This window comes from Melopsittacus undulatus, chromosome 7 (genome assembly GCF_012275295.1).
Source record: "Melopsittacus undulatus isolate bMelUnd1 chromosome 7, bMelUnd1.mat.Z, whole genome shotgun sequence".
Lineage (NCBI taxonomy): Eukaryota > Metazoa > Chordata > Aves > Psittaciformes > Psittaculidae > Melopsittacus > Melopsittacus undulatus.
In genome coordinates, this window is record NC_047533.1 from 55936206 (window position 1) to 55949496 (window position 13291).

At 42.9% G+C, this 13291-nt stretch overlaps 1 protein-coding gene across 1 annotated transcript in view; it reads left to right on the forward strand.

Annotated features, from left to right (window-relative positions):
- Nucleotides 1-4188: 4188 nt before the first annotated feature.
- The window catches only part of LOC101881697 (transmembrane protease serine 11E-like), a 41904-nt gene continuing 32801 nt past the window's right edge, over nt 4189-13291 (forward strand). Inside the window, exons 1-3 of the mRNA XM_013128951.3 lie at nt 4189-4799; nt 11935-12056; nt 12778-12896. Coding sequence (XP_012984405.1) covers nt 4636-4799; nt 11935-12056; nt 12778-12896 — 405 coding nt within the window. The 5' untranslated portion in view covers nt 4189-4635. The remainder of the gene's footprint in view (nt 4800-11934; nt 12057-12777; nt 12897-13291) is intronic.

Here is a 13291-nt window from a genome sequence, read left to right on the forward strand (position 1 = left end):
GCAGTACTTGGCACTGTTGTGCCTAGTGTGTCTGGCGCTGTTGGTATTGATTGAGTAATCAATGAAAATAGCAGGGCACAGAAGGGAACAATCCATTCTGTGCCACGTGGGTAGAAAGCAAGTTACCCAAGCAGAAGCTCAGCTAGAAGGTCTTGCAGGGAGGCAGCAAAGCAAGTAGGACCCTTAATCTATACTGAGCATGCTGCATTTTTCTGTCAGAGTGACTCAGTTCCTGAATGGTAGTTGAAAAGGCAGCCAGAGTTGAAATGGCTGCAGGTTGGAGGGCTTGGGTTTGGTTATCATTATGTCTAATTTAGCCTGTGAAGTCTCAAAGGCTGACACAGTGTACGATAAATCAGGCGATTGCTCTCAAGAATCACATTTAGGATCATGCATGCCGCTGGAAAGCTGTGGCAGAAACCATCTCAAAGAGCCAGGCTCTGGGTTCTACCAGGCAAGTTAGCTGCTAACAGATAACATGAAATAAAATCCAAGCTACCTCTTTTCTGGGGATAAAGAGATGTAGGAAAAGTCTTGTTTAGAGTGTGATGGCTTCCACAGGACCTCTGTGTTAGTGCTCCCAGCAGGTCTCTCTAGCATGTATGATGTGTGAAACAATGCTGCTGTTCTTTTGTTTAATCTGAGCTGTGCCTGTAAGGGATTTATTTATATCTTAATGGGCCATGTTTCTTTGTAGACCTAGTCTAATCCGTATAAAGGTCTCCTGTCTCTTTGGAGATGCTGTGTATCCTGGCTGGGACCAGAGGATCTGTGCAGTGGATATAGAGCAGCTTGTTAGCCCGATTGCTAGGCAACACGGGGAAGAAAATGTGGGCTGTCCTGTTTCACTGTACTGAGTAGCAGCTCTGGCTGAGCAGAGGACAGGTACATGTGTGCTATGTTTTTGCCTCAAATAGTGTGTTGGGATATGAATTCTTTGTTAATGACTCTGGCAGTGGGGGACTTCTGTTGTCAAAGGGTGTTGTCGGTATTCCGGGCAGGCCCGTTTGGCTGTAGCTCACACGGGTGTAGCAGTTTCTGTTATAAGGGCCTGGAAAGAGGGACTATTTGGAAACCAACCAGGGCAGGATCTAGCGTACTTCAGCGCTTGAGGCCACTGCTGTAGCATCTGAAAGCCTCCACACTTTCAGCATCTCAAAGCTGCATATGCATGTAATAAGATCTGTCCCTGAGTGACATTTCAAGGCTCAAGATAAAGCACCTGGCTTCTCTCCCAGCCTTATGTTGGCTCTAGAGAGTCATTCTGTCATTTTAGTGGATTTTCTGGTTTTGTTTTTTTATTTATAAGTTGTGGAAAGCTATGGAAACATGGTCAAATGTGAGGTGTCTCTATCCATAGTGCGGGGTTGGAGATAGACGGTCTTGAGGCCCTTTCCAACACTAACTATTCTATGAATCTATGGCTGGGAATTTCATGTGGCAAGGGCAAGCATGGTATAATAAACTTGCAACATGTTTTTTGTCAAAACAGAAAAGTTGTGCAGCATGTCCACAGCTGAAGTTAAAAAGTATAAAGAAATGCAGCTCATTTAGAGCTTCCTCCGAATTTTAAAGGCCAAATGCAATGAGCCTTTGTGTTTTTTGGAAGAGGAGGCCTGAAGCTATAACTGAGCTGCCAAGACATGGTGGTGCAAAATGAGTGGGTTTGTCCTAGGGAAGGATTTCATGGCATTGTACCAGTTTGGTCTTATCAGATGCTCACAGAATCAGAGAGTAATTTAGGTTGGGAGGCATGTACAGAGGTCATCTCATCAGACACCCTGCTCAAAGCAGGTCTAATTAGTTCAGGTTGTTTAAGGCAATACTACTTAACAGCACTTCTGTCAGTTCTGTCAAGTATTATCAGCAAGAACATTCACTTCTCAATTTAAAGGTAATGACTGACTACTGGTTTTAGTGTAAAATTCATGGCCTGGATTGAGTAACTGGTAGACAATTATGTTAAACATTCTTTGCTTCTAAATTCCAAAGGTGTTATTGCTATGGGGCTTGCCAATGGTTTCCTCTAAAGGCATTCTTTTGTATCTGCAGCCAGGGAGCCTATGTAAGTATGCAAATATAAACCAAGGTAGTCTATTATTAGTATTCTTAGGCAAGCAGTTTGTCTGACCGGCTGGGCTGACTTTGCAGGGTTAAATGGAGAGAATGGTCATTACATCTTTTTACACTTTCATTCATGAAGTCCTGCATGCCCACATTCTCCACATTTCCACCCCACACGCTGATTGCTAGTTTCTGCACTGCTTCCCTAGTATTAACTAAAAAGGTCAGTAACTACCTTTAGCTTACTGAATAACTCTGTAATACCCAGCACTTTGCAACTTGCTTATTTACTGTGAGGAAAATTGTTCCTTAATGATTGTTTCTTCTTGGCTGATCTGTACCATTGCTGCTGCTGGATATGTGTAAATTGATTGTGCATAATCCTACAAAGGCAAGTTATTTCCTTATTTTCCACTGTTTTCCAGGGCTGTCCATTTTCATGGTTAATTAATTTGCAAACAAAAGCAACCTGCTTGAGTTTCTATTAGGCAGATTGCAAAAAAATTCTTGACTGTAAGGAAACCAAACCAAAATCATGTCTTTGAAATATCCCTGTTGTTCATACTCAGGAGTAACAGCAGGAAGGTCTATCCTAGTCTGCTCTGAAAGTTATCAGAAGTTCTTGCATCTGTTGTCCAAGACCCTTCCTCTACTACCTCCTGAGACTCTTTGCAACCTGGTATGCTTCCGATGGATGCACTTTATCTCCACAAAATCTTGTCGCAGAACCTAAGATCCCAAGTAACTTCTGTCTAAGGCTCTAGCTGCTAAAACCTGCTTCTGATGGATTATAGTTTTTACCTGACCCAGTGGGTAGAGCTGGTCTCTTGGCTTCTGGGCACATCAGGGAAAACTGGGCATCCTACAGGGTAAACTCTTCAAGAGCCATCTTTTCCCAATGTGTTTGGCCAGGGTACTCAGGGCACCTGATTAGTAGTCTCTAAATACTAATTAAACCAGTAACAGGACAGAGCAGACCGCTATGAACAGCCTCAGCCTGACCATTCTGCGCAGAAATTGCTATGTGCTTTCCTGTCTTATGTCTCAAACTTAATTAAGCTTTTGTCTGTATTCTAGGACTGTGTTTTGTAAGGATGACAGGGTTTCTGATCACAGCAGTAAAAAAAACCCCAACAAAACAAACAACAAACCAAGGAATTCTAAGGTATTTTCTTGACTCCTGGATGGAATTGGTTTGTAACCATCTTCAGCACCCTGCTGAGTGCTGGAGTTGCTATAGGTGGGTGGTGTTGCTGGGTGGAGCAGGGATTTCTTTTGTGCACAAACTTTTCCGAGTTTTGCTTATTTTGAGAAAGGAAATAACAGGGCTGGAGAGGGGGAAGGGGATACTCAGGGAGGATGCTAGTACTTGGCAGGCAACTGTGTGCTCAGTCAATAAAGCCCCACATAAGGTAGGTAACTGCAATGATGCTCTTTCTACAGAGAGCTAGAAGCCAAAAAACCCTAATCGATTTGATCGATCCTGTTACAAAACAGGAGATACCATGAAGCAGTTCTCAGCTTTTCCTGCAGTCCTAAAACAAACTGTCCAGAGATGTTTCCATAATTGCATTGAAATGCTTGCAAATGGGCATCTTTGTGGAAGCTGGGAAGGGACTTGGTATGACTTGATGAAATCTTCCTCTTGCTGTTTTTTCTTGGACAGTTGGAAGGTAGTAAATGCTCCCATAAAAATTACTATGAAATCTTGAGACTTTATTGGAAAACCAAATGTTTCAAACATTTTGGCACAAATCTAAGCATATAGAAGATGAGAAACCAGAAGTCTCGTTTCTGGTAATTTTCCTCTTTGGTTTGGAATAAATTCTGCAAGTCTAGAATTTCTTGCTAGAGAATATCCCCTTTTCCCTTTTCCAGCTGGCTCTGAAGAATCACGTTTGTGCCAAGAGAGGGGAATATCGGTTTTAACCCTTTCCAGCTACCTCCGAAGAATCATGTTTGTGCTAGGAGAAGGGAATTCCAAGGAGATTGGTGGCCTTTTTCACAGAGTAAGCATTTTCCACAGGCGGGGTTATGCCAACCATTAAATGACTAACATGTAATTAGGAGGCTGGATACTTATAGTTGTCATGTCCCTGATGCCAAGGGAGTCCAGGACAGCTGTGGAAGAGTGAGCACCAAGGGAGATCAGGCTTGGCTGACCAAGCCATTTGTGTTTGTTGTATTCAGCCTTTGTGTCGGTTGTCTCAAGAGGCGAGTGACTGCAGATAGTGTGGTGCCTCTCCCTTGTGGGTTCTGCAGTGAGCGTATGGTAGAAGGTGCTGCTGCTCAGGAGAAGGCCTGCTGTAGACATACAAGCTGGACAGAAAGGGAGCGCTGGAAAAGGGAAATCTCATGCACTTCCTGTTCTGCTGTGGTGAAGAACAAGTCACCTTGCCTGGGCTGGTTTATCTGCTCTGTCCATCTCTGCCTGGGGAACTCTTTGATGCGGAGCTGATCTGAAGTGTCCTTATCAACTCCATGCTTGCCTCTGTTTGTTTTTATTCTGAAGTTTGCTCCCTCGTTTTGCAATAACCCACAGGGTGCTGGGTGTTGCTCAGCCGTGCCTCAATGAAGGATCTTCATTCAACACCTTTCCCTTCCCATCACACCAGTCAGTGCGACTCCTGCGTCTTCCAGCAGCATTCACTACGCAGTCCAGACTTTAGTCAAGCCTTGGTTGGCGGTCAGAAAGGCTACCAGACCTACCGGGACCTACCATGGGATCTTCAAAAGTAGGTGGTGTGTTTTTAACTTCACAAATCTGGTTGGGAGGTATAATGGTGATAAAGGATGCTGACTATAGGGCAGCTTTAGGACTTCAAGGGCACATATGTAAATCCAGAAGAGAGATCTGTTTGTTCTCTTGCCTGATCTTGGACCTCAGTGCTCTATCTCTGCTCCTTTCATCCTTTTAGATTTAGGGTACATCATGGATATGTCTGAGATATGCAGCCTGAAAAGGGGTGATAGACAGAAGAAAATCTAAGCAGCAAATTATAGGTTGAAAGGGAAGTTTTGCAGGTAATGGTCTGGATGAAAAAAATGACATGGCTATGGCTGGAGTGAGAAATCCTTCCCTAGCATGGCCAGAAGCACAAAGATTTGCTTTCTGTTTAGAAAGATGATGTGATGGCTCAGGTTGACTCTTATTTTTCCTCCCTGTGATTCTTATCCTGCCCCCAGCAGGCTTTTATTATAGCAGTGCAGAATCCAGGAGGCTCTTTTGTGTCAAAATGAAAAGTTAGTAACACGATTTTTGGAAACCATGACTTTTGGTCAAGTCCAGTTGTAATATTATTTCCCCCAAACCCTGCAAGAAGTCCCAGTTAAATCAGTGACGGCAGCACAACCGCACAAGGAGAGCACTAAAGTTATTCATCATTCCAGTTTTGACCATGTTACTTTTCAGGAAAAACCTGTGATTTCTAGGGTGTAATGGTGAGGTGTATTTTCTCAATGATGTTGTGCAGTCAGAGGTGCTGGACATCTTTAGTTTTGTTTTGCTATAATGATATTTCAGACAGTGATGGAAAGCTCAGAGCAAGTCTCCTGACTGTGATACTGTTCTGTGCTCTATTGGGTCAGAGCAGGGATCTGGTCATAAACGCACAGCAAGCCTCTTGGAATTTGCTATTTCCATCTAAATGCTCTGGCTCCTGGATTCAAGTGGCAACAGGAGATGCTCAGTTTCCTTGGGCGTGTTTTTTGTTGCTGCCTCAGGGATTGATGAAGCTTGAAAGTATGACCTCAGAAACAAAAATACAAAAGAATTTGACTAACACCCTAATGATTTGGCTGCATGGCTGAGGTTCTCTGTGATTGCTGAAGACTTCAACACCGGTCTCGTCTCTGGCATTGTTTTGGGCAAATGGTTGTGGATGATTGCAAGATAGCACTTGTTTCTTAATCTGTCCTCAGTATTTTTAAAAATGTTGTGGTTTGGGTTTTATTTGTTCGTTTGTTTTAATAATTTCTGGACATGCTGAAATGCAAACATTGCGTCTGGATTCACAAAACTTCTACTTCATGCCCACTTAAGTGTTTTTCTCGTTTTGCAAGGACAGTGTCATTTTAGTCAATAGTGTTGGCTTTGCAGGAGAAGAGTGAGTTCAGCTCTTGGTTCTGTACTCTTTAGTGGTACCCTGCTCAATACCTGCTGCTGTGTATAATATCCATACCTTAAAAGTTATTCTGCTAGGTTAGGTGAGAAAGAAATCACCATCAGTTGTGGATACCAGTTTGTGCAAGTTACATAAAAAGGCAAAACCGAGTTCTCTACCTTGCAGAATTGTATGTTAGGGGAAATCTGTGTTGGATGATTATTCACATGTTTGGGAAGGGCTGGAGACTGCCCTGTCTTAATCAAAGACCCTGTGTAGTCTGTTCAATGTCTGGAGTTCTTTGTGCAGGGATGTAGATCAGAGCATGGAGCTCATCACATGCTGTGCCTTAGTCTTTTATAAGAGCAGTGCTTCAGTTATGCCTCTTAACATTTCAAGATGTTGGAATGAGTGCTCCATAAAATCCTTCAGGAAGCAAAGCTGCTAAGGAAAGCAGGGTGGAGTAAACAGCCTTGCTGGTCTTGTCCCTCTTCTGTTGTGCTGTGTCCTGCAGTCTGGGAAGCAAATGCAGTGTCATGCCATAACTTCCTTGTGAAGACCTTGTGCCACTGGCAGGGAGAGCTACAGAGTGGCTGGTACTGTATACCTTAGCCTAAGAGTGAATGTGTAAGTGGAAATGCAGTGCTACCTGCACCACTTTGTCATGCAAATTGGTGGGCAAAATGAGTGTGGGCAAACTGGGTGTAAGGTACAGACTGCTGAAGTCTAGCAGGAAATGGATACCAGCCCTGGTACAGGGTCACTCATGGCCCATTTGCATTACTGGGAGTTAACACTGATCATTGCAAGAGGCAAGTACAGTTCCTGCATGGTACCAAAGAGAAACCTATTCTACCAGTTTGCCCTAGAGCAGGTTCTGATTCTGGTAAAACCTAGTGAAAAACATATGATTCTGGTACACACCACACCTGGTTTAACTCTTACAGAGTTGGTACAATTTGTGTTTCCTTGCCACATTCACTCAGCTTCTGACCATTTTAAACAGGAAAAACAGAATGAGAAAGGATCTCCTCCTGAGTCTTAAGATCTAGTTGTTGTCATTAACTGAGCCAGCCCCAGTATAAATCCCACAGCTGTCCCTGTTACAGTGTGTTGCAGAAGCACCTTTACTTATGTTTTTCACAGATTTAGGATTGGGCATTTTGGGTCAGCATAAGCTTTTAAAGTCAAGTCATTCTGCTTCCATCACATACTTGTTTGATATCCGTATTTCTGGTTACACAGAGATCTCCATTCTGAGTCAAGTCAAGCTAACACAAAGCTTGGTCTGGCTTGACATTTTCACGTGAAAGATACAGGACAATCTGAATACCTCATGTGGTCTGTGGGTAGATTTTGGTAATAACAGGGGGACAGATTTCATACAGAATGGAAATGGGAATCGTTCAGTTTTTCTGACAATGGAGAACAACCCAGGATTTCAGAGTCTCAGCTGAACCTCTTGTTTAAAGAACCTCCTCTAATTTCAGCAGCCTTTCTCCCATGAAGAAATGGGTCCATCTCTGTTCAATGAAAATACATAGCTAGATTACAGTATCTCACTGTTTATCAACCCAGCCTAGGAACAGTTTATTATAGATGAAGTATAAAATATGGAAAAACTTATTATTCAGCCAGAAACATAAGCTTCCAGGCCATAAGAAAAATGGGATACTTTGGGTCAGATTCCCAGTGGATAGAAGCTGTCACAGATACACACAAAGTACCACTCTGGCAGAAGGGCTGGTCTGTTGTATCAGATTTGCAGAACTCCTCAGGACTGATGTATGTATGTTTTACAGTGTTGTTGCATGTACCAATAAAGAGGTTTATTTTGGTAAAGAGGTTAAAACACCATCACTGCCCTATTACGTTCTTGTTTATATATTGATTTTTACTTATTATATGATTATTACTAAGGCTGATAGTGGAGTTTTATCACTCATTTTTCTTGAAGTACCTTAATAAGAGAGAGGTACAACGTGTGGCAGAAAATTTGTCTAAGCATGCTTCTCTTATAGGACTAAACCCAAAGGACATTTAATAGCCCACAAGAGATCATCTTTAGGTGACTCTTTTGGGTTTGGCTGTTAGGCTGTCCTGTCAGCAGCTTTCCTGAGCAGACACTGTCAGTGCATGCATGCCAAAGCAGGTATGGTGCATGCTGACTTAGCTAGACACTGTCTCTGATTCGAAGCACACTGGAGGGGTTCCTGTAGGTGTCAGAGTGTGTTTTCTGCCCTGGTGAGGAAGATCTCTGAGGCTTTTCCTCTGAAACAGGCAGTTTCAATTATGCTATTTAAATTCCAGTAAGTAAAAGGCACTCATTTCTTTTGTAAACCAACAGTTTCAGGCTGCAGTGAGGCAAGTGCATGCATATTTCAGTGTGGTGTTTACAATAAATGACATTTAGAAATGAAACATGTTAGGATATTGTGTAAGAGTTTTAGGTTTCCTTTGAGATTGACTTCCCCCCCCATACTCCCCTATTACTGAAAGCCAACAGACATAAATAACTATGTCCTTCTTATGTCTACCTTGTAAAGTGCATAAATAGAGGGATCACTCAGGCTCTGTGTTTATTGGTGTGAGCTCCTTGTTGAGGACAGGGTTTCTTGGGCGCTTCTTTGTGTTCTAGGAGGAACTCAAATGCAGAACGCAGGGCTCTGAGTCACCTACCACCACAGGACATATCTCCGTGGGTATTTTTAGGAAAATGCCAGCTGGATACCAGGTGAAAAAGCCAGGACAGTGTTAGGAATAATTAGGAAACAAAGAGAGGACAACCAAGTAAAATGGTTACGGCAGAGGAATGAGTTTATAACAGTTTTTGTCATTTATCTTTGTCAGCAAATATTTCACTCCTCTTCATAATCGGATAAATCTTAATCAGGGACTCTCTCTGTCTTCTGCAGAGAGATGAAACCCAGTTCCTGACTGTGGACTATATAAGATTACCGTGGAGTATCTGGGGTAGAGAGGATCCCCACCTAGGCTGCAGGCAGAAGGGACCCTATCAGAAAGCCTGGTGAGGTTAGTGGGAGGCTTTCAGCTGGTATTTGGGTCAGGCTTAAAAACTCCATTTCTCCTCTGCTGGATTTCAGTGAGCACCTCAGCTGAAGTGTTTCTAATCCTGCTGTGCATTTCTGTGTTACGCTCCCTATTCCCTCTCTGTTGTTCTCTTAGTTCCCAAGGAGTTAACAGGGACTGCTTGACTCTTGATCTGAGAAAACAAATTTCCACTGTTCAACTGTCATCAGCTCTCTGCAGAGTAGTCAGGCTCTGATGGATCATCATGTGGATGAAAGCTGTTTCAGTGCTGGAATAGTTGCTTCTCCTGTGTATCTTGAATCCCTGTAAACACTGTCCAACTTTACACAATGGGACATAGAATTATAGAATGGTTTGGGTTGGAAAATCTAGTTCATCCAGTTCTAACCCCCCTGCAATGGGCAGGGACACCTTCCACTAGAGCATGTCGCCCAAGGCTCTGTCCAGCCTGGCTGGACACTGCCAGGGATGGAGCATTTACCACTTCATGTCAAATTAAATAAATTGATTGTTGAGAAATGAACCTCAGGAGACAGAGCAAAGCAGCAATAAAGCTCAAAGGTAATGGGGATAGAGAAGTATCAGGACAGAAATCTTAGTTTTTCTCTCACAGATATCTTTAAAAACCTGGATTTCAAATCCTCCTTCAAATCCTTTATTCAGATGGCAAAGTATCAAGATGGTACAGCCTAACCAAGAACATTTTACTCAAAAATGTCTTTTGTTTTTAAAACCAATTTTTTGTTTTTAAAACAAATTAGGAGTGAAGAGTAAACCTGAACAGTTGTTTCATATTGTTGTTCAACAATAATAAACAATATTTTTTTTTGTTTAAAAATATTTGGGAAAGTTTATTCAGGGAAAAAAGGAAGGAGAAAATCTACATCCCAAGTCCCAGATCAGCCCTCCCCTCTATTATGCGACTATCTAAGACGTATTTGTCAAACAGGTTCTTGTCTGAGGAAATCCAGTTTAGGAGCTGATGCTGAGTCCCCTCTGCACCTCTCTAACATGATGCTCTCAAACAGGTTTCATGAATGAAGTGAAAGTCACGTGTGTGAGTTAAAATTACGTGTGTGAGTAGCAGTTGCAGGCTGGGGTTTCTGTTGCTGAATGATACCATGGCACTTGGAAGAAAGAGAGTTACAAAAAGTGTGATACCGTGTACAAAAGAAAACAGAAAAGGTTCCAAACTACCTAGTACTCGATATTTAACTGTGTCCTGGCCATATTACTCCTAGCCTGAAACTGCTCTTGCACTGATAGGAGAGATCCAGGACAAGTCTGAACAGATGGGAGTGACAAATTCCTATTTTCACTCAAACAAATGTCACGATGTTTAGCCTCACGTGAGTCAGTTGTTTTCCAAGCTGAAGTAATAAGGCTTTAATTGTAAGGCTTTACACTGAAGTTAGAATGAAATATCAACACCTGCCTTGGAATTTATGCACAGTGTGCTTGGTGCACACAGCTGCAGTGGTCACTTGCAATTATTTCCAGCTTATTTTAATGTGTTTAAACTTATGGCTCATGAGATGTGTGTTTCAGAAATGAGATGTATGTATTCTGTTAGGAATGTGGGATGCCTCATACCCTCAGAAGAGGATCCCTGCAGCCTGCTTTCCTGGGGATGGCTGTACCTTAACCTGAAGGGGTGCATGTTTGTGTGAATGAGGTACCTGGCTCCTAGAATGAAGGACTCTTGTCAGAAGTCGTGGCTTCCTGTCCTGTGTTTTGTAATGGCTGATAACACGGTAGAAAGTACAGCTTTAAGTATCTTCATATGTCTTTGAGCTTATAGTCAAAGCCAGAATTTGCTGTAAGTAATCTTTTTCAAGCAATTTTTGTCCAACTGTAATATTGACCTACTGACTATTGACTTCCTTTCTGTTAATTTGGATTAACACCTGTGTAATTAAGAGTATGTCAAAGAGAAGTATTTGATGAGGCTTCCTACCTACCTCCCTTGGTCCATTCACGTGTTCTTGCCCGTCCCTGTCATTCCATCCCCACAGCAAATACAGCTGAAGCAGTGCTTACCTTTTGCTTTTAGATTTAGTCTGAGTGAAACAGGAAGCACAGGCTGGTCCTCTGAAATATCTCTCTTCTTTTGTCCAGCCCTGCTTTGCAGGCTGAAATGGACTGAGCAGCTTCAATAGATCTATACAAAGCATGGGATGCTTTTTATTCGACAAAGCAGATTTGGGGGGAGAAGTACCAGTGTGTCTGATAACTGATTTGTTTAACCAGCTGAAATCTGCCTACACTGCTGTATGAAAGGTCACCTAACTGAAAAATAAGTTTTATTCTTGCAAATCTCCAGTCGGGGGTCACATAAGAAGGTGCTCGGTGGGACTTCGATTTAATTTGGCCCTAACAATGAAAACACAAGCAAACAACAAACAAACCAAACAAACCTAACAAAAACACCCAAGCCACAAAACTAAACCCAACCCCCCCCCCCCCCCCCCAAACCCCCCCACTCTCCCCCAACACCTCAAACCCTGTCTGTGTTCTGTGACTTCTTGAATATCCCAACATCTATTTCAAAATTGTCTTGAGTCATGGCTTCAATTCAAGGCTGCTGGGTGAGAAGTCAATTAATGCTGTTGGGAAGACTCAGCTGATGTTGAGGGAGCTTCGTTTGGGGCATGGGCTCTTCATATAGAAAAGGATCTTTTATTAATCTTCACCCTTTGTTTTTATTTTCTCTCAGAATTCACCAGCCAACCATCAAAATAAGACCTTTTGAGCCCTGGAAAATTGCTCTAATTGTTATTGGAGCAGCAGTGGCAGCAGCTATCACCATTGGTCTTCTAGTTTATTTTTTGGCATATGGTAAGTTTAATATAACATTCCTATGTGTGGTGAATTTCCTTGTTTCTTGTGCAACGCAATGCTGGGAGCTTGCTTTCCATCAGCCTGTCCCACCATTTTGGGGAAACCCACTGGCTTCTCTAGAGCTCTCTTTCCTTCCTCATTTAGTATCTTTACAGGTGGCTTGGGAACCTTTCAGGCTGTGCTGGGTGGTTCAAGGCTGTGGTTTCTGTTGGCTTTCACTTGTTTCCACTTCTTTCTCATGATCTCTTTCTGTGATGAGGTCAACACACAAGTCTTCTGGTCTCCTTTATGAGAGTAACAAACAGCCTTCAGCCTGTTTCTACCAGTGGTGTTTCTCTGTTCCCTTGCCCTGATCACCAGCATCTGTCTCCCAGTGCTTGGTGTTGAGTAGGTATGCAAACCAGAAACAAAGATAAACTGACCAGCAAGATGCCACTTGTGAGCCCAGAGTGTGACCCCTGAGTGAGCCCAACATGCTGATGGGAGGCTACAAACAGTAACCATTGGGGAAACTGGGCTTTTTGTCCTTGCTTGGTTTAGATCACATAAGTCAGCTGAGCTCTCATACCTTTTGGAAGTGGTATTTGAATGGGTTGGATACAGGTGAAGGCTCATCCACCCCCTAGATGTCTGAATATCAGTGAGCCCCAGGTGTTCCTCAGAAGTTCAAGCATCTTGGTGCTTTGAGTATTGCCTGTTCCTCTTCTTTCACTTACAGATCAGAAGCTGTTCTATTACAGTGCCAACGTAAAAATCACCAACATCCGGTATAACAATGAATTGTCCAGACAGTCCTCAGGAAGGTTTAGAGACCTGAGCGAGAGGGTTGAGAGACTGGTAAGTTTGGACTGTTGTGCCTTTCTGTTAAGGACTGTGTGACAATACAGGAGTCATTATTGTGAAGAGCACACTCTTAGACCATGGGTGTCTGGTGTACCCTGAGCCCCCATGGTTAGCAGACCATGGATCATGACCTTACCTGACAGATCAGCCACTTGCCAGTCAACTTGTTCTAGCATGTCGCTTCTCTTTTTCCCTGCAGTGGTGAACTAGATATTGATAATAATCTCAACTTCTTCCTTTATCAGTAATCACCTGTGTGTGTCTTCTCTTTCCCTGCCCTGATTTGTGATTTATGCCCCACTGTCTCAAAGGAAAGCATGCTTTTACACCCTCTCCTTTATGGGGTGGGGAACCTGTCAGACTGTTGCTGTGTGTTGAGAAAACAATAC